The 23339-nt window shown below is 36.9% G+C and overlaps 1 protein-coding gene across 1 annotated transcript in view; it reads right to left on the bottom strand.

Annotated features, from left to right (window-relative positions):
- Positions 1-12832: 12832 nt before the first annotated feature.
- Positions 12833-23339, bottom strand: part of klu (klumpfuss) — a 53063-nt gene continuing 42556 nt past the window's right edge. Inside the window, exon 2 of the mRNA XM_069045563.1 lies at positions 12833-15409. Within this exon, the coding sequence (XP_068901664.1) occupies positions 13843-15309 (1467 nt within the window). The 5' untranslated portion in view covers positions 15310-15409 and the 3' untranslated portion in view covers positions 12833-13842. The remainder of the gene's footprint in view (positions 15410-23339) is intronic.

The raw sequence follows: 23339 nt of genomic DNA, 5'->3' as shown, positions 1-23339 counted from the left end.
AGACCAGGCCTGCGCTAAAGGGCAAATCGATGATTTTCGGTAAGGAAAATTTTTCTGCCTGGGAATTCCATTACAAAACAACTTGCCACAGGTAGTTCGGGGAAGGGTTTAGTTACCTACATATTTACAAATTGTTTCCGGTAGTAATTTTAGTTCAGTTCAGTGTGGTTTGCTTTGTTGAATAAAATTATGTTTTAAAATCCGCTTTTGGTGCTTTTATTTTCGCTAATAAGAACACAAGTAGTGTAAGATACAAATAAGTTTCATTAAAAATTAAATGGCACAATTGTTCACTACTTCTGTTGCGTTTCTTTTATATTGATCTTAATCAATTTTCGATCGTTACACATGAATTATCATTACATGGGATAAAATACTCGTAGTTAAAAAATAAATAAGACTTAGATAAAAGCAGACATTCACTATTTTGTAATCGGTATACCAAAATTTACAACTGTGTCATAAAACCCTCGATGAAAGCAAGACTCACCGTTTACGGCACCTAACAGCTAGAACTTGTTCAAACAGTAAAAGAAACATAAGCCCTGATTAATTTATTATACCTGACGATTATTTCACGATTATTGAGATTCTTATTTACGTCTGAAAATTTTATTTAAAATATGTTTGGCCATTTTAACCTCCCCGCCCCAATGTTGTTTTAGTTTTGTTTAATAAAGATACTTTACCTCTGCAAATTTACCCAGAATTTTCTTAAATATTGTAACGATCTATTTTATTACGTTCATTATTACAATAATTTTGATTTTAGTTACATATTTATTTTTTCTATTAAGCACACCGGTTATTTCGATTGTGTATCATTTTATTGAAGATTCAACTCATCATATTAAAATCAAAAATTTCGTTAACGTCTATCCATCACTGTAACTCTTTCTCTAAAATAAATTGGTGATTATTTTTGAAAGCAAACTCTTTATAGTAACTAATAAATACGTTTCACATTTTTTAAAATCATGCGAATTGTGTCAATTTGTTGTAAAAATGCATAAATCGGGATTGGGAATGGCATCACCTTTGCAAATCAATGCGATGTTCAAGTCAATTGTTATATTACTACTTACTGATAATTATTTTATTTTATTAGCTCTATAATTCAATTTTTTGGAGACACGGTTTCTATTATCTGTTACAAAACTAAAAAAACCACCAACACTGGATTACATAGAAAATACAACCTACAACGTTGTATGCTTATAGTTGATTTTTGACATAGGGGAAATAGAAATATTTGGTTACAGTGATGTCAATGATACCTTATGAAAACTATAAATAAAAATTCGATTTGTTGTAATCTTGTGTTATTTAAAAGATTTCATTGTTTTTACGGCACTCACTTTTTGACATAATAAAGAGATCGATCAAAAGGTCTAGCTGGCATCCTAGTAATATAAAAGTTATCATTTGGACATTTAGGCCCGGTTTATTCACCTTCAAGTAAATTTATCTGGCCAGTAGTTGCTATGATTTAGAATCTGCTATTGGTAGATCCACGGTAATTATCAAATAAAGTTACTTGAAGGTGAATAAACTGGGCCTTAGTGTATTTTTAATTTTACCAACTTAATTCAACAGGTGGTAGTTTTTAAATTTCAGCAGCGCTAATACACATACCTATTTTTATAGTTTTACTAAACGTCGGCCGTTACAAATCACATTTATTGCAATCGAATTAAATCAATAATTTTTAAATATAGAGACAGACAAACTCTAGGGATATCTAAGAAAAGAAACATTTTTAATTCAGACGCGTCTAAGTAATGACCAAAAATTAATGAAACAACCCTCGTATACCAAACTGTCCGAAATAGTTGCAGGCTAGATTTACGAGTTTATGAGAGGTGATTATTCCCTTGCAGCCGGGTAGGCTCGATTCTTTTGCGGGCGGCTGTACCGTTATTTTTCAATTGATGATTTGCAAAACGAATGAAATGAGAAGAAATAGAATTAAAACACGAACTAATGATAGTGCTAATCTACTTACTAGACGAAAGTGGTCACACTGCGCTAGAGACACTTAGTACTAAATTTTGAATTCAGTAATTACGACAATGAAACAAAACAAAACAAAAAACAAATTGAATGCGATCCGGCTCGAAGGACCAAAAAATGTGTGTCTCCAGGGTACTTATATCAACCGATTGTTGATTATAAGCCTACCTAAGCGAAGAGCTATGTTACGGGATTCGCGATTCAATAAATTCAAAAACGACTTACCGTTGGGGCAGGACGTCTGAATTTTGTTCGTGTCTCTGTACGCAGTGGAACTCACTTCGTGTTCGAGATGTTACTTGTTTGGTAGTTACCGACGAACTCCTTGAGACGAACTAACTTCTTCTTTTTGAGCCTCCCCGAGAGGGACGGTTTTATTGTCGTTTTCGAACAGACGAATCGTGAATCGAAAAACGCGCCAATGACACACGACAGTAGAGTGCAACCACTTTCAATGAAACTAAATGCTAAGATCCAATAGATAAAGAACTAAACTAACTAAAATGTAAGGAAACAACAAAGGAAAAAAAGTAAAGAGAAAAGAAAAAAGATCAACTATGTACAAATTCAACAGTTAGGTAGTATGTAGTTGCTTTGATAAAGGAGGCACTTTTTATTTAGTTCAAAGTTCACTCAGGATTTGTAAATAATCGCGACCTTGTTAAAAGTGACCGGATGCTGAATTCTCTCGTCATTATTCATCTTCAGTAATAATAATAATAATTGCGTTTGTTCTTGGTGTTAAAATTACCTATGAATTGCAGATGAGAATTGCTAAAACGTGCAGAAATGTTCGATGCAACTCAGAATTTGATAGTGCACACAGTAACCAAGTATTTATAATTTTTTTAATCTATTATTAACGATGATGCTGAATACACACCAGTACCAGTACCATGGTAGCAATTATTTTGCAATTATTATATCTATTTACAGTGACTAGACGAACCTGTAGGCAGCAAAATTTCAGCATCACGCAATGATATGATTGATGCGTGTTAATTGGCAGTCATTGCTATCACACGTTCTTTTTTTCCATCTAGAAATTTTGTAACGTTTGTGTAGCAGCACTCGTAAAATATGTATTTAATTTGGACGATTCTGATACGAAACCAGTGGCAGAGAAAATGTGATTCCGGAATAGTCTGATTTTGATTTGTTAGCAGTCCTAAATTTTCATCGATTCGTAATTAATGTAGGCACGAAGTTTCCAAATAATCGAACGCTAAATTATCATTAACGATAGTTATGCCTAGTAAACATGCAAAGGCACAATAGAGATTAACATATAAGGCAAGGTAAGCCGGACGAAAGAAGTCATTCATCAGAAAACGTATTAGGTAATGACATACAAGTATCTTGTCAGTAGGTTGAATTACTAAAATATTGTAGTTACATATTTAGGTAGAATTTATTAGCAAACTTGTTAAAATATCTGCTCGTGTTTTTCATGAAATTTTGTTGCTACTGGATTCTCCAATCTTCTCAGATCAACACGTCCCATCTTTAACGTTTTTAAACCACCATGCAGACTTATTTTGCTCATTTTTGGAAAAATGAACTGGCTGATAATAATTTATGTGAAACGATCAACTACATCTTGTACTAGTACGTTGACAGTTTGATTCCATGGTACTACCTAATGAACTAATGACATAATGACCGTAGTTTCACACTTATGTTGACAGATAATAGTGTCGTGCAATTAACGTACTGACAGTTTGATTGATGATTAAGTTTATTGTTTAACCGAGATTTTCGTGTTTATGCTGAAAAATTAGTACCTTACAATCATCATCCATCACAGTCGCCATTCACTTAGTTTGCGTGAAAGTCGTCATCAGGTACTCCTTTTTTTAAAAAATCTAAATGAACTCGTAACACAACAAATTGTTATGTCACGTAAAACAATGGTAGTTTAGTGTTGTTAGTAAAGATAATCTAGATATTATTTATTTTCTACCAACAAATTATGTTAGTTAAACTAGTGTATTTTATTTTTTGTTAGTAACGCGTTTCTTTCAAGTAAAAAAATTAAAAAAGCTGCTGCAATTAGAAAGAGGACCAAAGGTTTTCAAGTTTTCAAAATCAAAAGATCAAAAAATATATTCTTTAAAATGTATTTTAGATTTTGACATTTTTTTTTTGCATATGTTATGTTTAAAAAAATGAAAATGCCTAAATACGGTCAAAGTACATGATCTTTCTTATGTTTTATGCAGTTCTGTAAAAAGGGGTCTCATGGAGTATTAGCGCTAATAGATAATATTCACAATAGTACGGCTTCCATCTGCTAGATGTAGCGACAGTGTTAAAATGAAAATAAAAGAATTACACAATCTTTCTGTAGGTATTTCGTTTATTTTTTCTAAACAAATAAAAAAGACTACATTTATAAATGATTATGTACAAATTTCTACAACTAATAATTAAATAGAAGATTAATCAAATTAATTATTAATTGTTGTTAGTATTTGTTGTTGTAAACATTCGATACAAATTGACCTCCATGGAAAAATGATACGCAGATTATGAGATTTTGGAAATAAAATTTTTATGATTTTGTTATGTTTGTCCGCGAAAAACAGTATTTACATCTACAGAATCTACATCTAGCTTTATTGCATTTACAAAAATTAAGCAAATGTAAAAGATATTTTTGAAGATTGTTTTTCTTAAAAAGTAAAACTAAAGAAAAAACAAAGAAGCGTTCGTTTTTTTTTTGTACAGCTTGCCTAAATTTTTATTACTTAATGATGTAATTTAAAACAGTCAATAACAAAATAGTTATTTGTGTATCAAGGCCAAAAAGTGCATCTTTTTCTTCCGAGTCTGAATTTTCTGACCGAGGCGCAGCCGAGGCTTTAAACAGGTGAGAGTAAAAGGCACTTTTTGGCAGAGGTGCACATTACATTTTTTAGGCAACCGCACGAACTACAAAGCAAACGACATCATTTGAAAAATTACAAATTTATTTTGTGTCTACCTTTTTCAAATAGATAAAACAAAACTAAAAATTTACTATTTACTTATTTACTTAATATATGGTGACAGGACAATTAAAAGTTTTGTTGCTATCTTGCTAACTTACTAATAGATGGGGCCACGGTCAGCGTCCGAAATAGAGTTACTTTTTGTCCGCTTGTGAGTACGTAAAATTACTGTTTTCATTACGGATGCCTAAAAAAATTATTTTCTAACAAAACTCGAATTAAAAATCAACAACTCACATATTAATTTGGTTCAAATAATTTAATTTTTGTAAAAATGTTTCCAGGTGGTAAATATGTATTTACGTTACATTTTCAAAGTTGTTTAGCATTGTGATGGGACTACCGAGAAGAATATTCGACTAACTATAAAAGATAAATTTTCCTTTTAGTTCTCATTGTTTGAAATGCACCTTACTGACACTAGTTAATGATGATGTATGGTATCTAAAACCAAAAAGGTATATAATGTCGGCATAAATGGCAGTACAAAGTGAAAGGTACTCTAACGACCTTTCCTCTTGTGATATGCTAAATTCCATTATACTAAGTAGGCAGTGATCACTTCCCTAAAAGAATTCCAGTTGTGGATGTGCTTGTCAAATTACGAAGCAGCAAAAATTTTATATTAGTTAAGATATTAAATGTATTCCATTACCATTTTCTTTGTTTGGAGTATTAAGCAAACACATTCGCTATCAGTTCGTCGAGACTGAGTTGTATAAATTTGAAGAAAAAAATTGTATGGGTTCAAAAGTAATCATTACGTTTAAAGTAGGCGATTCAAAGAACCAAAGATCTAATCTTAATAGCAAAAAAAAACCACAATGAGTACCTGTTTTATTTAATTGGCTCTCCCTGTAGTGCGTTTACAAGAATTCCTACCGTATACAGAGTACCCAGACAATAACTTTACGTATCCTCGTAATGAGTCACTAAAAATACAATAACACATTTAAATAAGAGTCTGTAATTGTAAAGTAATTAAAATTTTCTCCGGTCGTCGTCTGACATCTGTAAATAAATATCATTGATCATGTTATAGCTGTGGGAGATGCAAGATATTATTCTGATACTACTGAAATGGGCTTACCTATTATTACACAAAGAGCTCTAATTAAGGATCTTTCGGGACGGAGTTAAATAGGTGGCTTAGAAAAAGTTTCGGTGCTTTCTAATCAGCGAGACACCGGTTGGAAGTTACACCGGCAAAAAGACAAGTAGATCTGTCTAAGTAATTAAGCTCGTGCAAAAATGAGCATGTGGATTTGTAACAAGTCGATGGAGTAATTGTTATTTTAGCTAATATCTTATTAAAGTAGACATTCCAAGTGAGAGCCATCATTCTCGCAGCGTGCGATAATTATTCTTTGTACTATGCTATTTTGTACATGTTGCAACATTAAATAATTATTATCGTTGCGACTTGATTAATTTCGCCAATTAAGTAAACAGTAGGTATGTTCTGCTTGATCTGGAGCATGTAATGGTGCTGTTGCTATTCTGAAACTACAAAGGATTCAGCTGTTATGGTCAAAGGGATCACGCTGTTAACCAATTCAATACGTGTAATTCAACTACCAGACTTGATACATTTTTCGTTTTACATTCGTGCCAGCAATTTTTTCGACGAGCAGCCTCAACAAGTAGTCTAAAAATTAATTAGTCGTTAACTTTACAAGGCAGTTAAAAAGTTAATTATGATAAAAATTTCTTTTTGAAAAAGTCGAGTGTAAATATTTGGAGTTGATTTTTATGAGGAGCATGTTTTATTTAGCCCTTCAGCTGTTGAGGCGTAAGAACTGACCGCACGAAAAGGATGCGAGGATTATAAGAAAATTTGCCCCATTTTAATGGCATCGGCAGGTGGTTAGATAGTATCCTTTTTACAAACCCAAGCGGCGAAGTAAAAGAAAGACTTTATCAGATTAGTTACTCGATGCAGGACTAACCGCTCTAGCACCGCATTGTTGCGACAGCTTATTAATCTGTCGAAAGGAAGCTAAAAAATTTTCCTTTTCATCTAGCAGCAGTTGGCACCAGGATGTCATGTTGTCTAGGTACTAACGAATTTTTTGTGAGACTCCGTGAAAAATATCTGGTGCACGCTCTGGCCGTTATTTTTCTTAAAACTAACACCAGTTCGTCAAAGATAAAATCAGACTACGTACTCTACGAAATGAAATTCCTAGTTTCTGACTGCAATAGTCACACAAAAGTACATTCCTGGATGTAACTAGACACCGGTTAATTGAAATTTTTATCATTTCTCTTGTACAAAGCCGGACTCTTATAGTTTTACGGGGAAAGCTCATATTAAATTATTATCTTTGTTGGTTGATGACATAACACATGTCTCGATAACGAAGGTTACGACTTGGAACCAGTGCATTTCGCGGAAATAAACACCGACAACGATAATAAAAGGGAAATCGTGGCTACCTCCTTAGGAAATGGTTTGGTCAATAAAATGAATTCGATTGTATTTAAATTAGCGCCTGTTAAATTTATTTATGAACTTGTTACGGCATAAATTTAACCGAATCTGAAGTCGCTTTTCCGTTTTGTCGAATCTGAAATTGTATCAAATAACGAAAATCTGTTTATAATATTTTGATTAATGCCAAAAGTTCAGTTACCGTGAAATTATCTATTACAAACAAACACTGCAAGACATTTATCGGGGTTTATATTTTTTTTTATCTGGAATATAAATCCTGTGTAATAGTAGATTACATCATTAAGAGTAGAAGTTAATCTTTTTGTGCTAAGCCCAGAGATTGAAGACCGAGACGAAGTCGAGGTCGACAACTGGGCGAAACACAAAAAGACCTTCTACTCTTAATGATATACTTATTTTATGTTCAAGCGGATCACAAAAAAAATCGGACATGAAGTCATTATTTTCTTTTACTGCAGTTGCAGTTAAATGATAATTTTCGAATTTACAATTTTTAAATTTTACGGCACCAGTAATTTTTAGTTCTCTTGCTGCAATATTCTTAGATATTGTCATATTTGGTGGCGGAAACAAAAGACTGAGAAATGTCACAAATTTGTATTGTCAGTGTCAAATTTCTCAAAGACGTTCGTGATTGCGACAGAAATGCAGCAAATTGGCGATAAGAAAGTTATTCATCGTCGAACTAGAGAAATAATTTGTAATACGTTTGATTATATGAGAATAACTTTTCCTTTTGAAGCACTGACAAAAATTGGTTTCCTTAGAATTTGTTTTTTCAATCTATTTAGCGAAAATTTAAATTTACCTAGACATTCCTTTTTACGGCGTTTATGAGAAATTTGACACTGACAATACATTTTTGTGACATTTCTCAGTCTTTTGTTTCCGCCACCAAATATGAAAATACCTCTAGTACTTGAAGGTTCAAGGTTTAGTAAAGTCTAAAGTTTACTTTTTAACGTTGAACGGCCATCTTGCTATTTTTGATTTTGACGTCTGCCATCCGTGCACATGGGCGACTCGTGTTACACCACAGTGGCACAGGTTAAATATTAGGTAATGTATATATTTTTTTAATAGGGATAATTTCATTATTAAATATTTAATAATCGTGAAAAATGCTTCAAATGACCCTATTTTTGACCACCCGGTCGAGCCGCCTGTGGACATTTCAACTCCCAGGACTTGAAGTGATTCAAGTCCGGTTACAAAAAAAAGCCACTTCAACCGTTTTTATAGAGATACGCAAAGGTGCGATTTTCGACGGCTACAAAACTAATTGTGGGGTACCATTTGAAGAAATGGCGACGACCTCATTGCTCGCAATGAATGAAATGTATTTAATTTTTGTATAGTTCTGTACCATCATTTAATCTCAAACTCCTTTTACTGTTGAAAAGTGTTAAATTACACTTCTTCAGTTGAATGCGAAATGCTGTTTTTTATTTTTCCGCGGTAGTACCATGATTTAATTAAAATTTGAATAAACACCGGACAATTTTTAAGAACGATCAAGATGCTCTTTAAGTGCTCCTTTTACAACCCTTTCAGACTCGAATTAGTACGTTATGCTCTTTTATTTTGAATCTTTCCAGTAGCAGTAGCTTTTAGTAAAATGATACTTAATAAGAATTTATGCAAAACCATCCAAGTTATTTAGTACTTTGAGTAGCGAAGCGTACTCAGTCTGATGTTAAAGAAGAGTCCATAAGTTGTGTATCTATTTCCAACAGTAATTAGATCTCTAAGGGGGGAACGCCTTTTGGCCATTACAGTAATTGAAACGGAAACCCAAAATGACCGACATCGGTAGCACCACAACAACTTGTAATTAAACGTTTCAAAATTTAGTAGGTAGTAGTAGTGCTGAACGGATATTCTAAATCACTTGGCCCATTAGTTATCCGATTGTTAACGATAACCTTGTGTGGGAATCACTCTTGGTGCTCCTCGCCATACGTTTGCCTTTTCCTTTTTAATTTCTCGTTCTATGCAAACACCACCGCTCTAATCTCCGATCGATGTGGCGTGTTCGACCGCATCGATACCAAGTAAAAGTGTGTTATCTCTTCGTGAGTTTGTAATATTTAAAAAAGTAGATCTGCCATGTATAGATCGTAATTATTAAGGGTCAATGATTTTTAATGAACGTTAATTCGTAGACCCTAATTAAAACGCGTGTTGCACCTGCACAAACTTTTTATTGCTACATTAAGGAAACGTACGTTTCGTCATTTCGCATTCGACGTACTGTTCACCGCGGGATAATGAACGTCCAGTAAATTTATCGAGGCGGCATTTGGCAAAAATAACCAAATTCCAAGTATGTCAATCAAAATTTTACGGTGCGTTGCGCACGCCAACGGTAGAAAATAGTACGAGTGTGAACCTGGCATTAGTTCGTACAAAAAGACGCGTAAAAGTAACGTACAAAGTGTTGTCAGTACCACTTTAAAACTCGTACAGTTAATTGAATGTGAATTTATGAGTCCAAAGAACAGAAGGCTTTTGATGTTTATGTATCTCCGGTTTGGTAACTCTATTTCCATTCACTGGCACTGGTTTGATACCATAAATTTTAATTTAGGCAATTGTTCCAAACTTATGGTTGTTGGACGTTCTGTCTCATAACAAATTATCATTTTTCACACATTTGCCCACCGGACACTTTTATTATTATCTTTCGTACTCGCCACCGATTCTGATTGACATTCTTTCAGCTCTCGATTTCATCGTTTCGTCATTGCGACCTTCTTTTATTACATATACATAATATAGTACCTTGTAGTACCACCTGACCGGCACCGTTCTCTGTTTTGTTTTTACCACACTGTGATTTTACGTTTTTCTTCGTGATCAAAAAATCTTCTCGTCTCGTGTCCAGCATCTTGTCCGATTAATTATTACCGCCTGATTTATTCGCTATTTTAATCGTCGTTCTCTATTAACACCTGAACTCATGCGTAAAGGTCAAATTGACTCGACCTGGAAGATTAATACAGATACTTTTTGTGACTGGAATGGTTGTATAAATAGAGGTTTCTACATCTTTAAATACAGTAAACTGTGCGACCCTTCGGGCGATGACGATCTAAAATGGAACAAATTAACGTTAAAACAAAAAATGAAGAGTTTAAATTGCATAACTGGACAAAGCTGATTAACAATAAATCAAGCCGAGCTCATTATTTTTTTTTTGTAATTTACGCATTTTCTGACAGTTCGTCTGGAGCAAAATTAATTTGCACAAAAAACAATAAATCGACTTACCTTGTGTGATTTGTGTGGATTTGGAAAGTAGGGGAATGAGATAAGAAAGATGTTTAATTCAGAATCAGATTTATTTCTTCTTTGACTAATAACAGAAGATGATTTCAAAAACTGAGATTCACAGAATCTTTAAAAACTTAAATAGGTACATAAAAAAATAACAAATTAAATAATTAAGTAGCCATGTCTTTGTACATGCAATAACATAAAAAATGACAACACTTTCTGAAAAGAGAAAAAATAAATATACATAAATAAAAAAGAGGGTTTAAAACCGATTAGGTTTAAGATTAACAATGTGAATACTTATCTAATAAACTTACGTACAATAGTAAAAATAATTAAACATACGTTTATCGTTTAACATTAACATATAAAACAAGGGGTGTGGCACAATTACTGTAAAAATTTTATACAGAGGATATAGAAAACAGGTAACAATTTCATATATGTGGCACGGAAACGAATTTACGAAAAACCGCTATCGAAATTGAATAGCCGAGAACCGATAAAATTTATACATCTCGTAGAATAGCACAAACTTCAACTTTAGACAATGCCCAATGAAAATGAAGCTTAGTTTAAGACAACATTTTTATCATCGTTTAAAATTCGATATCAAAAATATATAACTAATCAAGTTATTACTCTCATTAAAATTAAATCAGTAATAACGAAATGTGCAAATATCACAGTATTCGTATTCTCGTCAAAATCTAAACATTACGTATCTACTAAGTAATAAAATTATATTAAAGCATTTTTTTTCTTCAAAACAACAACAATCATCCCATAAATATGAATAGTTCGTCTTTAGGCAAGGAATTTAAAAAATACGTACGTCTATCATCAATTCACAAAACAAAAACGAGGGGTAATATTTTAATTATTCCTAAGATCAAGTACAAAGTAAGTCGATATAGAAAATATTTAAGTGCAAGCTCCTATAATTTGAAAAGCACTCGCGATTCACATTTTACAGCCTTCTTTTTCAAGTCGAATTTTTCGTCTTCGTTAAGAGTCATTTCGTTAACCTGCATCGGTTGTGATAAACGTTAGTCTTAACTGATTCGAGCTTCTATTATCTAAGTTGATCTAAAATTGAGCCCAATACTTTGCATTCTCACTTATGTCAGTCCACCACAAGAGCTGATTCGGGCCTACAGCGTCTCTCAAATTCTCTTAAATTTATTCGACAGTCAATCGATTTTTGGTAAATATCGGCACTAATATGGATGGACACTGATTTCAAACTCTTAATCGATATGTTTCTCAAGATACTCAAGAATTCACTATTTTACAATTGTCACGCGGTGCTCAGATCAGAAATTATGTCTTTCTTCGATGATTGTTATTTTCCCCTTCAGCCGATCTTACAAGAAATATCAAAAATTTATAGAAAAATAGTGTCAGATCATTTTATGATGGTGCTTAAAGCACAACACAATTTAAAAAGCAACACCAGCTAAAATTCATTAGTAGTCGAAATATTAGATTTTCGTTACTTGTGTTTGTCTCCGTTGAATTTTAAACTTTCAATAATCAATTAAGATTATGATTCTTTATTACCCTGACGTGATGATTCGTTTTTCCTACAACTGATTATGTGCATGAATATCGAAATAATAAACATGCGCTTGCTGATCTGTTGTGAGCTAAAGGTGATTGATTAATTAATGTTCAGCATATTAACCTGTAAATTAAGGAGCAGACAGAGATTGAACAAAATAAAGAGCTTACTCCTTGGTAAATTATTTGCGTCAAGTTAATACGGTCCCGTCAATCTATCATCTTCATAAATAATTCAGATCAAAAATCCGTTTCGACTTTTCACAAAGTTCTTAATTAAACCGCTAATTGCCTTGAAATTAATTTTAATTTTTACTGTTAATACTTTTCAAGTGAAGATCAAATTTACAATCTGCAACTTTGAAATTAATCCAAATTGACTGATTGATTACGTAATTGGTATACTGGCAATAACTACAATAAAAATCACTCAAAGTTGTATAAGCTCTCATTTTTTTAAATAACAGTACATGTTACCAGACACTCTGGGTCGTTCCTGAATGATAAGTACGATAAGTTGTTCAAAGTGTTGTTTACAGTTGTTGTCAAGAATCATAGTAGTTACCCTATCATTAATTTGTGATCTATTTCAAAAGGTTCATCAAGCTTTTCCGTTTTTGTTAAATTGAGTTGGTTTCCATTACGCAATAACTAGTGGTGCAGTATTTTGTAAAATTGGGTACAACAGGCACTCTAAGATTATTGGGATCAAAACAATTTTAAGAAAATTAGAAGTAGCAGTGGCAGTAGTAATCACCGACACAGTTTGCACGGATTAAACGAAGGCCGGATAATCAATTAGTGTCTATTGCAAGAACAAATTAACAAAATGGCCAATAAAACTTACATCACACAATATTTCAACAATTACGCTTTCGTCAGAAGCAGAAACGGTATTAGTCAGCCCTGATGAGTGCTGACTAGGTTTTCCAGTTCACATTTTTGCAACAAACGCAACACCTAGTCGAACAGGAGACGAAACAGAACCAGCTGACTTTCGGATAGAGTTTCAAATTTAAAAGAAAAAACACTAACAGAATACGTACGAATTAAATTAAAAAACAAAGTGTATAAAAACAAGTGATATTCTGACTCCGAGTATTGCCACTGGCCATATTCATTTGGCACAAAATATAATCAGCTCATAATATCGCTGTTTTGTAAATTAAACTGGCTTGGCAATTGACGCACATTGGAATGAAATGAGATCTTGGACTATCAGTTAGTGACATCAACGCATCCAAGAATACCGTAAGGTTGACACATCGACTAGATAATTTGTACGCATTATCATCACACGAAAACGAAACACATTTTGAATTTGTCTCGCAGAAAAAGTACGAGTTTCGCGATAAAAACGTCCTTACAGTAGTCTGGCGGTTGTTGGGCACTACATAAAACTTAACAATTTACGACATGATCGTGGGTGTGTATATGTGAATATGTATGTATGTGTGTGTGTGTTTGTGTGTACCAATTTCGAAAACGACACTGTGCACTGATGTAAAAAAGACGAAGTACTCCGTAGAAAAATATTCAGTGATTTTCAGTCTTGACGGGTGTAGAGAGCGGTTCCGGTTCGTAGCGTGCGTGCGTCCTCATGTGTCTGGTGATCATGTCCCTCCTACACGCCGCGTAAGGACACTGAGGACACTTGTACGGCTTTTCCCCGGTGTGCGTCCTTTGGTGGGTGGATAAGTGGTCGGACCTCGAAAATACCTGTCCACAAACGCGGCACGTGTAAGGTTTTACTCCTGTGTGCAGTCTCATGTGTCTGGTGAGCATGTCACTGCGAGCGAAGGACCTCTTGCAAACGTCGCACAGGTACGCCTTGGCGGTGGGCTCCCCGGAGTTTTGGCGGCTCTTGTGCCTCGACGCCATGTGCTTGGCCAGCCGATCGTGCAGACTGAACATCTGACCGCAGACGGGGCACACGTACGCCACGTCCGAACCGGGAGGCATCTCCTCGACGACCGGAGACACCTCCAGGTTGTACCGGGAAGCGACGGATTCCTTCGTGGTGGGAGAGGCGACGTCGCCTTTGACGACGGGCACGGAGACGGCACCGCGGCTGGGCATGAAGCCCGACGAGAAGAGCGGAAGAGGCGGCGGCACCAGACCGTCGAAGCTGGGCGAGTCCGTCTTGGAGCCCTTCACCGACAGATCCAGGGGAGAGTCTTGCGGGGAGGACGGCTTCGAGTCGACGGAGCCCCTGGAGAGCGTGAGGGGGTGAGGCCAGGCGGACTTGGCCCTGTCCGCTTTCGCCGTCTCGAACCAGAGGGGCAGGTCGGAGTCGGAGTGGCTCCGTCTGCGGAAGATGTCGGGGAGGTACTTGGAGTGGAAGTACCTTTCGAAAGAGCAAGGCGCGGGCGACGCAGGCGTCAGAGGTGACATGGGCGACGCGGGGAAGTATCTGTCGTAAGGGTGGAGAGGAGGCGTGTGGTGGCCGACGCCTACGCCGGTGATGCACTGATAACAAGGACACACTGTCGTCCTTTGGAAGGGCAAAGGAGGACTGCAACTGGCGTCGTCCTCCTTGAGGCGCAGCGGACTGAAGCTGATCCTCGGTGACTCGGTGGAGCTGTGGGGCGACTTGTTGCTGGAGCTGGCCGGGCTGAAGACGTCTTCATCTTCGCTCGCCCCCGCTACTGCGGTGCTCTTGTACCTGTTGGCGTCCGGAGTGTCGAACTTGAAGACGTCAGGTGTGAACTGCCTGTGCGCCTTGGTGCTGCGCTCCTCATCGTCTTGATTGTCTTCTTTGTTGTTGTTGTTGTTGTGGTAGAGGTTGTTGTTGGTCGCGGGACTGACGTCGTCCGCGTTGGGAATGTCGATCTGGCCACCTGCTCCCGTCAGCTTGTCCAGAACTTGGCTGAGTCTCTTGCGTTTTCGCTGCTTGGTCGCCGGACGGTGGTTGTGGTTGACGACGAGCGGATGGTTGTTGTTGACTTTGTCGTGCGTCGAAACAGCTGTGGAAGACTCGACGGCGGTCTCAGCCATAGTCATTAGCGCGAGGCGGCAGAGGGCCGCGGATCCTTCGATCGATCGGGGAGGGCCTGGTGCATGCTCCGACGGGGACGGCGCTCTCCTCCAGGGGTGGTACTACCTGCAAAAAGAACAACAGCGTTAGCGCAGTCGACTTCCACCGATCGGGTTCGTGTTGCGTTTCGAAGAAACCGAGCCACTCCTCGTCGACCGCCTCGGGGTCAAACCGCAAAAAGTGGTAGTGATAGCGGCACGAACGTGCTGGCTTGTCGGAGGCTGTATAGTTACCTGCAAGCGGCAAGTACCTGTTATTGTCCGCCGACACCTGATAGCTGACCTCGTTATGAAATATGAATGGAGACATGCGGAGTTAACCGACGCAGACACGCACGTACTACCTTCCAGACCGCGGCGGCTTCTGCTTGTCCCGACCAAGGCACGTGGTGCAATGCGACGTCGGGGGCGGCTGCAACGCGCACGGACGGACTAACTGCAGTGCATTGCGGGCCAGCCAGGCCGCCTTCTCTGTCCTACTGCAAGCGACGACTTGGTTCGGCTCTTGTGATAGTTGCAGATACCGCGATTATTTAGTGCCGACGGCGTAGCGCATATCCTGGACGTGACCGGTGTATTTACTATTTGTGATGAGCACAGGAGTTTGATTTATGCGTCCTTCCCTCAATTAACTTCACGTCTTCATGAAACGCCGCCGAATCGAAGCCGCGATTCCGTCCCCCACATTTTCACAGATGAAAAGATACCCGCGATTCTATTTGTATTCAATACGGTCGTCCTTTTAAATACATACACTGTGTCCAGTTTGTCATACGTATAAGGCGAAGCAGCTTATAAAATATTCTAGCGTCGAAGGTGGGTGTTTTTTAAGGTATCGCAGCTAACTTCTATGGACTAAAATCATGCTCCACCATCATCCGGAACGACTCTGAATGCTACGAGAGTACGACCGTGTGTGTGCACAAGACGAATTGATCACTTACGTCCCGTCGATGGATGTACAAATGCATTTACAAAACCTGTGCAAGACGTACGTGGAAAATTTGTTCTGAATATTCAAGGGACAGACACTAAATTGCAGAAATGCGCTTCGGAACGGGTAAAACGAGTTACTGTGGTGAATGCGCAAAATCTCAAAATTGCCCGATCATAAAATATTTCGTACAAATTGTACCCTTCGCTAAATGAACCGGCTATAATTTACTCGATTGCCAATATTTGTACGCAACTTGAACTAAATGTAAATCAAATTATCGTACAAAATGCTCGTTGGCATACGTTTAGTTTCGTAACCACCCGGTGGAAGAAACGGTAGCACAAAGCCAAAGCTACACCTCCACGGAATAATTAATTTGGAAAACAAACAGTTTGCATTTTTTTGGGTGTAACCTGTAAACTGACACGTGTATGCGTTGTGACACCGTCCCCGTGGGCTAATATAGATAATTAACATGAAAGTTTATTTTTATGAAAGTGCAACTCTAATTCTACTCTGCGTAAAATGAGAATAGTTTTTTTATCTAATTTTTACATAAAATTACATTAGTCGATTACTTTTTTTGTTGTTTACTTTGTTAGTCAAGTTGTTTCTGGTTGATTAAAAAGGTAGAAAGTCTTCACATTTCTTTTTGTCTGGACTATTCTCTTGCTGTCTGGATAGTAGATAAAAAAAAAAAAAAACCAAAAAATAAACAATGTTGCATTTACAAAAAGAAGATCACTGGACATGACGCATCTAAGATTTTTTATCAAAGTTATTAAAAGCAAATAATAAATAAACAATAATAAATGTTTATTACATCGTAGTTGGTTGTGATTTTTTATGCCTCTTCTGGATGTGTAAATTTGACATTTGACAGCTCACACTTGTTTTGCTGTGATTAATTAAAATTTTATGTACACCTAATCGTAAACACTTTTTTGTTTAGCAACAATAAAAATGGTTATTGAAATAGACTATTCAACAATGTAGTTATTCAGTGTGTTGGCTGGGAAGAATGGGTATATTACAAAATATCCCAATTTTCTATCCCAAAGAACGTCGTTGATGGTCCATAATAAAGATCTAATAAACAGATTTCTTCAAGTAGAAAGTGCAAATAAAGGAAAAAATGAATGGAAGGCTTCCAGAATCTGAGGAAGTAGTTGAGGATTAGAAATGGCCAGAGCATATATCAGAGTATTTTAAAGATCAATTGTTTTAATGACTACAGGAAGAAATTACACGTTAATGCTGCAATATTGGTCGGACAACGTGGCAAAACATTTTTGAAAATAAGTGAAGAAATGTAATGGAATGTAATGGAATATAACAGTAAACATCTTTTCCTTGAAAACGATACATTGATTTTTGTGTTGTCGTTGTTTTTCAATAAAATTTTAATCAATTGAACAGACAAAATGTGTTATCGTAACGCCCCTTGTTTTTAGGCAACCAAGTAATCACATCGATTGATCTTTAGGATGTGTAGTGTAGCCAAGAAATTTCCCAGCCAACTACGATGTAAGAAGCATTTGCAATAATTCAATATAATGTATGAGATGTTGTAAAGGACAGAAAAGTCCAGCGAGACATAAAAAATGCCTGTTGGAGATCTTAAAAGTGTAAAATTACTTAGCGAGAGTAATACGTATTCGTTTAGCATTTTTTTGATATTATTTACAGCATCCATCATGATCCATCAATATCACGAAGCTCTTCTGGGTTGCCCTGAGATTATTATCATTATCAAGTCGAGTAAAACGAGCCGGCCGATTAACGCAGACCACCTCGAATTTTTCTCGTCGTAACGTCCGAAGCAAGTTAAATTAACAGGAGACAACTTTAACCCGCGAAGAAAATTAACTATTCTTCTTGAAAATAAACGCCATAAAACGAAGGTTAATATAATTACTATTAATAACCTGGGGTTGCGGGCTGTAAAATTGTCGAGACTTGCCTTAACTCAAGCTCGGAAGTTTAGATAAGGCGAGCGAATCGCAGTAGGTGTTTCTCCCGCCTTTCCAATAAAAAGGGCGCACGCTAGTCGACTCCCGCGGTCACTTTTCGATGCCGAAGAACAAAGAGGAGATTTTTCAAGTGCGGCAGTGCCGCCAACGAGAGTCGGCGTGTTTTATCAAAGCGCGAGAAGATTGAGCGTCTTCGAGAACAATATTTGGTCGACTCCCACGTCGCGGCAAAGACATTTATTTTCTCGTTTTCCAACAGCAAAAATGTGCGGTTAACGGTGCTCTGTGTCACGTGTGCGCGTGTGTGCTCTCGAGGAGGACACAGCTTCCTTATTTCCTCTTAACCACCCATAACTCGAGCCGGCTCCATTGTGTGCTAAGAGTGTGAAGGAGGCTCGGCCGACGACGCCGTCGTTAATTTGTATCTAAAACGCGAATTTGTAGAGTACGATTTAGATAAGCATTATCCTCGGGCGTGCAGATTAATTGAAATCGTGTTCTGGCATCAAAGGTGACTTATTTTCCGTTACCTTCACAAGTACACCTAGCGTTCAACGGTGTTAATTAGCCGAGTCAGGATCGCAGTAGGTGTAGGAATTCAACCATTATCATGCTATATTGTACAGCACATGGCAAATAGCCGTAATTATCATGCGATATAACTTTACGCACAAATCATGAATGTGTTTAACATAAATCATTTTATCGTCTGTCTCCGAGCGGTGAGCATAATGACGATTGCCAGGTTGATAATATGCTGAGAAAAGTGTGTGGACGGGATTGCGTGACAAAAGTAATTTCTAAAACAGTACAGAAGTAACGTTAATAATATTGCTAGTTCACTTTGTTGTTAACTTAACAAGAGACAGGTGTCAACTACTGTGCCAGAATATTATGATTTATTAACTCATTTACCATATAGAAATTATATACGGAGCGAAAAGCTCAGGTGACAAAGTTAGCATAACGCATTATCGCGGAATTATTGTAATTATTCACTGGCATTATTTATTTATATATTGCGTCTGGTTTAATTGTGCGCTCGTAAATGCACAATTAGAGCATGTGCATTGTTGTCGCGGCGATTTTTCAACAGTGGAATAATTGCCGGCGACGACCGAGGCAAACTAATCGTATTCACCGACGTAATAATAGCCATTATCATAATCTAATACTATAACAGTAATTATTGTTGAATACCGTGATTCACTCCGGCAAGAGAGCTCAATTAAAATTATCGACGCGCGATAACTGAAAAGACTGTTTAGATTGGAACAATCAATTATGACATCAACTTTCATTAATAACAAAAACGGAAATTACACTAATTATTAATAATAATGGCGTGGCATTTTAATTATAATTTTTCTCGGAAGGTGCGCGTCTTTTAATTTACTTAGTTAGATGCAATTAATTAACTAAACACACACCGAGACCGGTCCAGAAAAAAAAAACTAAATCATTTCTCTTGGACCACTTGGCCGAAGACGGATTAGGTTTCGGTCGAGGTGGTCGATTTGAGGAATCAACACACCGTATACGCAAGCATCGACATAAAAACAGTAAAATGTTACGGTGCTGGTCATAATGTAAAATTAGTGCGATCATAAAAGTGCATCGGCGACCTCAACGAGAAACTCACGAGCCAAGCAGAATTAAAGATTCTATTATGTAGTAATAAAACTAGTAATGAAAATTGCTCTTTTTTTCCTACTTCCATCATTTCCACAGCCTTATTCTGTAATTAACGATAATAGCTATATTGCGAAGGTCAGTTATATTAGACGCAACACACACTTAGTTGGCGGAGTTGACTCCGGGAGTCGAAATTTTCAAGTAAACGACTTGTTCGAGATCTGGTGTAGAGTAGGGTGGAAAATTGCAGCCTATGTGTTCTCCTAAACTAAATGGAATTGTAAATTTAGTTTCTACATGTTTGTCGTGGACTCTTGTTCAGGTCTAATAGGTATAGGAGTGACAGTTTTGTGTTAAATTTTTTTACAAAAGATACAAGGTTTAGAACTGTTGGAAAGAATCCGTCGAAAAAACGTTTCCAAATGCGGTAAAATATGTAACTGTGTTGGGTTTTTTGTTGTTATTATGTAATGATATAATTATGTATGTATATTTAAGTGGCATTAAAAAAGGCAAAAATTACAGGCTATTAAATTTGTTCAACAATTTGCAAAAAATGCAAACCTCGAAGTCATTTTTTATGGTTAAAGTTGTACTTGATGTTTCTATGAAAACAGAAATTAGGAGTTCTTTTAACAATTTTATTAGAAATACATATTCATTTCAGACAGATAATGACTTACTTTACCTAACGCCGTGCGGTAATAGATGTTTTCTGCAGGCCGTGCAGTAAAGTAAATACATAATAGAAAAAACTAAAAAAAAATGACAATTGACGGTGCTACTTCTGAAGGCAAATCTTCGTCTAAAGAACTGAATCTCTCTTCACAAAAACGTTACTGTTTACGCAGTTTGTTAACACGATTTTGAATCACCACCTATTTCTGTATTAACTGATAAAAATGTGTCGAATTTGAAACGTTCTGAGGCCTCGTACGTTTTACACAACACGTGGGACACCACATTATTATCGCACTCCTGCGACTACTCAAACTCTGCCCACGGCCTCGTATGCAAACTTCACCTACGTGCATAATGTCCATATCCCACTTGTTGCGTAAATAACTATTATTTTTATGACAGAAGCCGAAATGATCAATTCTTCAAAATGTTCTCAAAAGTTCGTCATCAATCGTACTCGGTACTGCTATACAATTTCTGAATTTTCGAAAAACTGAGCTGTCAGTTTAGCTTCTGAGGGCCCACTATGCATGTACCTGTAGTTGTAACATTGTAACTCCCACAAAACCAGTTACATTCTAACCAGAAGCGGTACCAGTTCCGAATTAGTGACATTTGAAAAGTCATTACAATGTTTCTGTCTGTCTGCAGTTTCTCTATTATCATAAGTCATGACTTTTGAATCCGAGAGCAACAGTATACTTATTCGAACGATGGGAGGGTTGGTAGTCCCTTACCAATCCTCCCTTTGTTAAAATAAGTATTATTGCTCTTGACAGTCGAGTACAGTAATTACCTGTAGGTACTTGCGCGGAAAATTTTGAAATTCATTCGTAGAAACCTTCTCTGGCATTGAACGAATTCGCTTCGGAACATTTCACTTGGTTCGTTTAATTCACAGAAGGAAAGCGTGGGCAGATGCACAAGAACTGCACATTCGCTGGGATGATTTTAGAAACCGAACAAAGATACAAGCAGTTGATTAATCGATCCTCCTAAGCATATTTTGGAAACAATTTTCTTTGTGGGTATTTTCAGAATTACATATCTGCGAAGAATACTGTTTCACTCAAAATATTTATAAATAAAACGTCTCTTTCCAATTTAGTTAGTCTGTAATGAAATTTTATGTAACAATTAAACTCGCTGTTACAAACTAAATGTGTTATTGATGATTGGTGTTACTTTGTTTAAAGTGCCAGTAGAAATTGACTTCGGCCTTAATAGGTGTATAACGATTACTTATACAATGAGAAGGTACGCAAGAATAGTGTAATAAACGATTATGGGAGTTGGGGCTTTTTGTTATTGTAATAAACCAAGGGGACCGTTTAATGAGTCGAGAGCAAACAAGGATGAAGAGGCGAACTGTCAAAAGAGTAAAAATTCGAAAAAGCAAATTATCACGGAGCTTAACCTACTTTTTGTCGAAAGTTTGCACCGGAGGAAACGTGATGAACACTTGTGAAAATTGGTCTGCACGAACAGTTTAATAATACATATATTTGTAGGTAGGAGTATACATCTTTGCCATAACATTCTGTATGGATACGTGAGTGTTGCGTGATGCCATTGTAGTCGTTTGTGTTAAAGCTGTTATACTGGATGGACTAATAGCATTATTTAGGTACACTTAATGATAATCGTACCGAGAAGTACTCGATTGTGAGTTTACCGCGAGATCGTGCGATTCATCCTCCTCCTACATTTCCACAATAACGTGCGACATTGTAAACTGTCCCAGGACATTATCGTGTTTTTTTTTTGTCGAGAAAAAGGTGAAAGATTAACCGTCCACCTGCCGAGTCGTCTGAAAACGCTCGTTTAACATAAATAGGTCCGTCGGCCGGAGACAGAAAGTAGTACCACCGTGGTGATAAAAGTTCGGCGATGGAAAACGAGAGGAAAAAATGAAGCGACGTTCGCGTGTTGTGGAAGATGAAATTTTGTTTATTTGTTGTTTCGAGTTTAAAAGATGAACGCATCGTGCAAGTATACATTACAGTACACCGCCTCCTATTAAAGTGTAATTATAGTAAACATCGCTATTGGTAGTCCAAGCACCTGCAACAGAAGCTACCAGTTTGTGTCGTGTTCGACTACAATTTCAGAAAAACAACTGCGCCTACCACATCCCATTTTTTCTCCTCTTTTGGTACTGCTCACTTTCGTAGGTACACTCGCGTCCGGCAATTTGTTCGCGGCCGATTTGCAAAGGAGTCGCGCTAAAAAATATGGGAATATTTTACGGGAGACAGTAATGTTGGCAGCGACCAAGACTGCAGTTTAAAAGAAAGAGTTTAATGAGAGTTTTTAATGGCACAGTCGCCGACGTGCTGCATCACCTAGAGACTTAATTGCATTAAAGGGGCATTTACCATTCCCAATTATTCTTCATTAAATTTTTAAGCGAAAATTAATGGCAGGACCGGTAATGAGCACTGTAAATTCCGCCCTCCGTTACACCGGATTGTACCTGTACGGTACCAGAGTCTGCTCCCAAAATATTCCGACGTCATTTTCTCTTAAATACTTTGTTGCGTGCGGAGCCATATACTTGCCGGGACTGCTACTTCAGGACTTAACAATTTAATAAGATGTTCTTCACATTACGCATCGAATTGTCCGGTACTACCAAAGATAATAACGGATTTGAAATGCGATACACCTTTTTTTATTCGATTTTTTACGCTTGGAAATCGTCGGGTCTTGGTGTACGTCATAAATCAGAAGTACCTACTTGGATCTTCTCATTAGTACTGACAGACATG

Source organism: Tenebrio molitor, chromosome 1, assembly GCF_963966145.1.
Source record: "Tenebrio molitor chromosome 1, icTenMoli1.1, whole genome shotgun sequence".
Classification (NCBI taxonomy): domain Eukaryota; kingdom Metazoa; phylum Arthropoda; class Insecta; order Coleoptera; family Tenebrionidae; genus Tenebrio; species Tenebrio molitor.
Note: the sequence above shows the minus strand (reverse complement) of the source record. Positions and strands in the feature narration are given on the sequence as shown.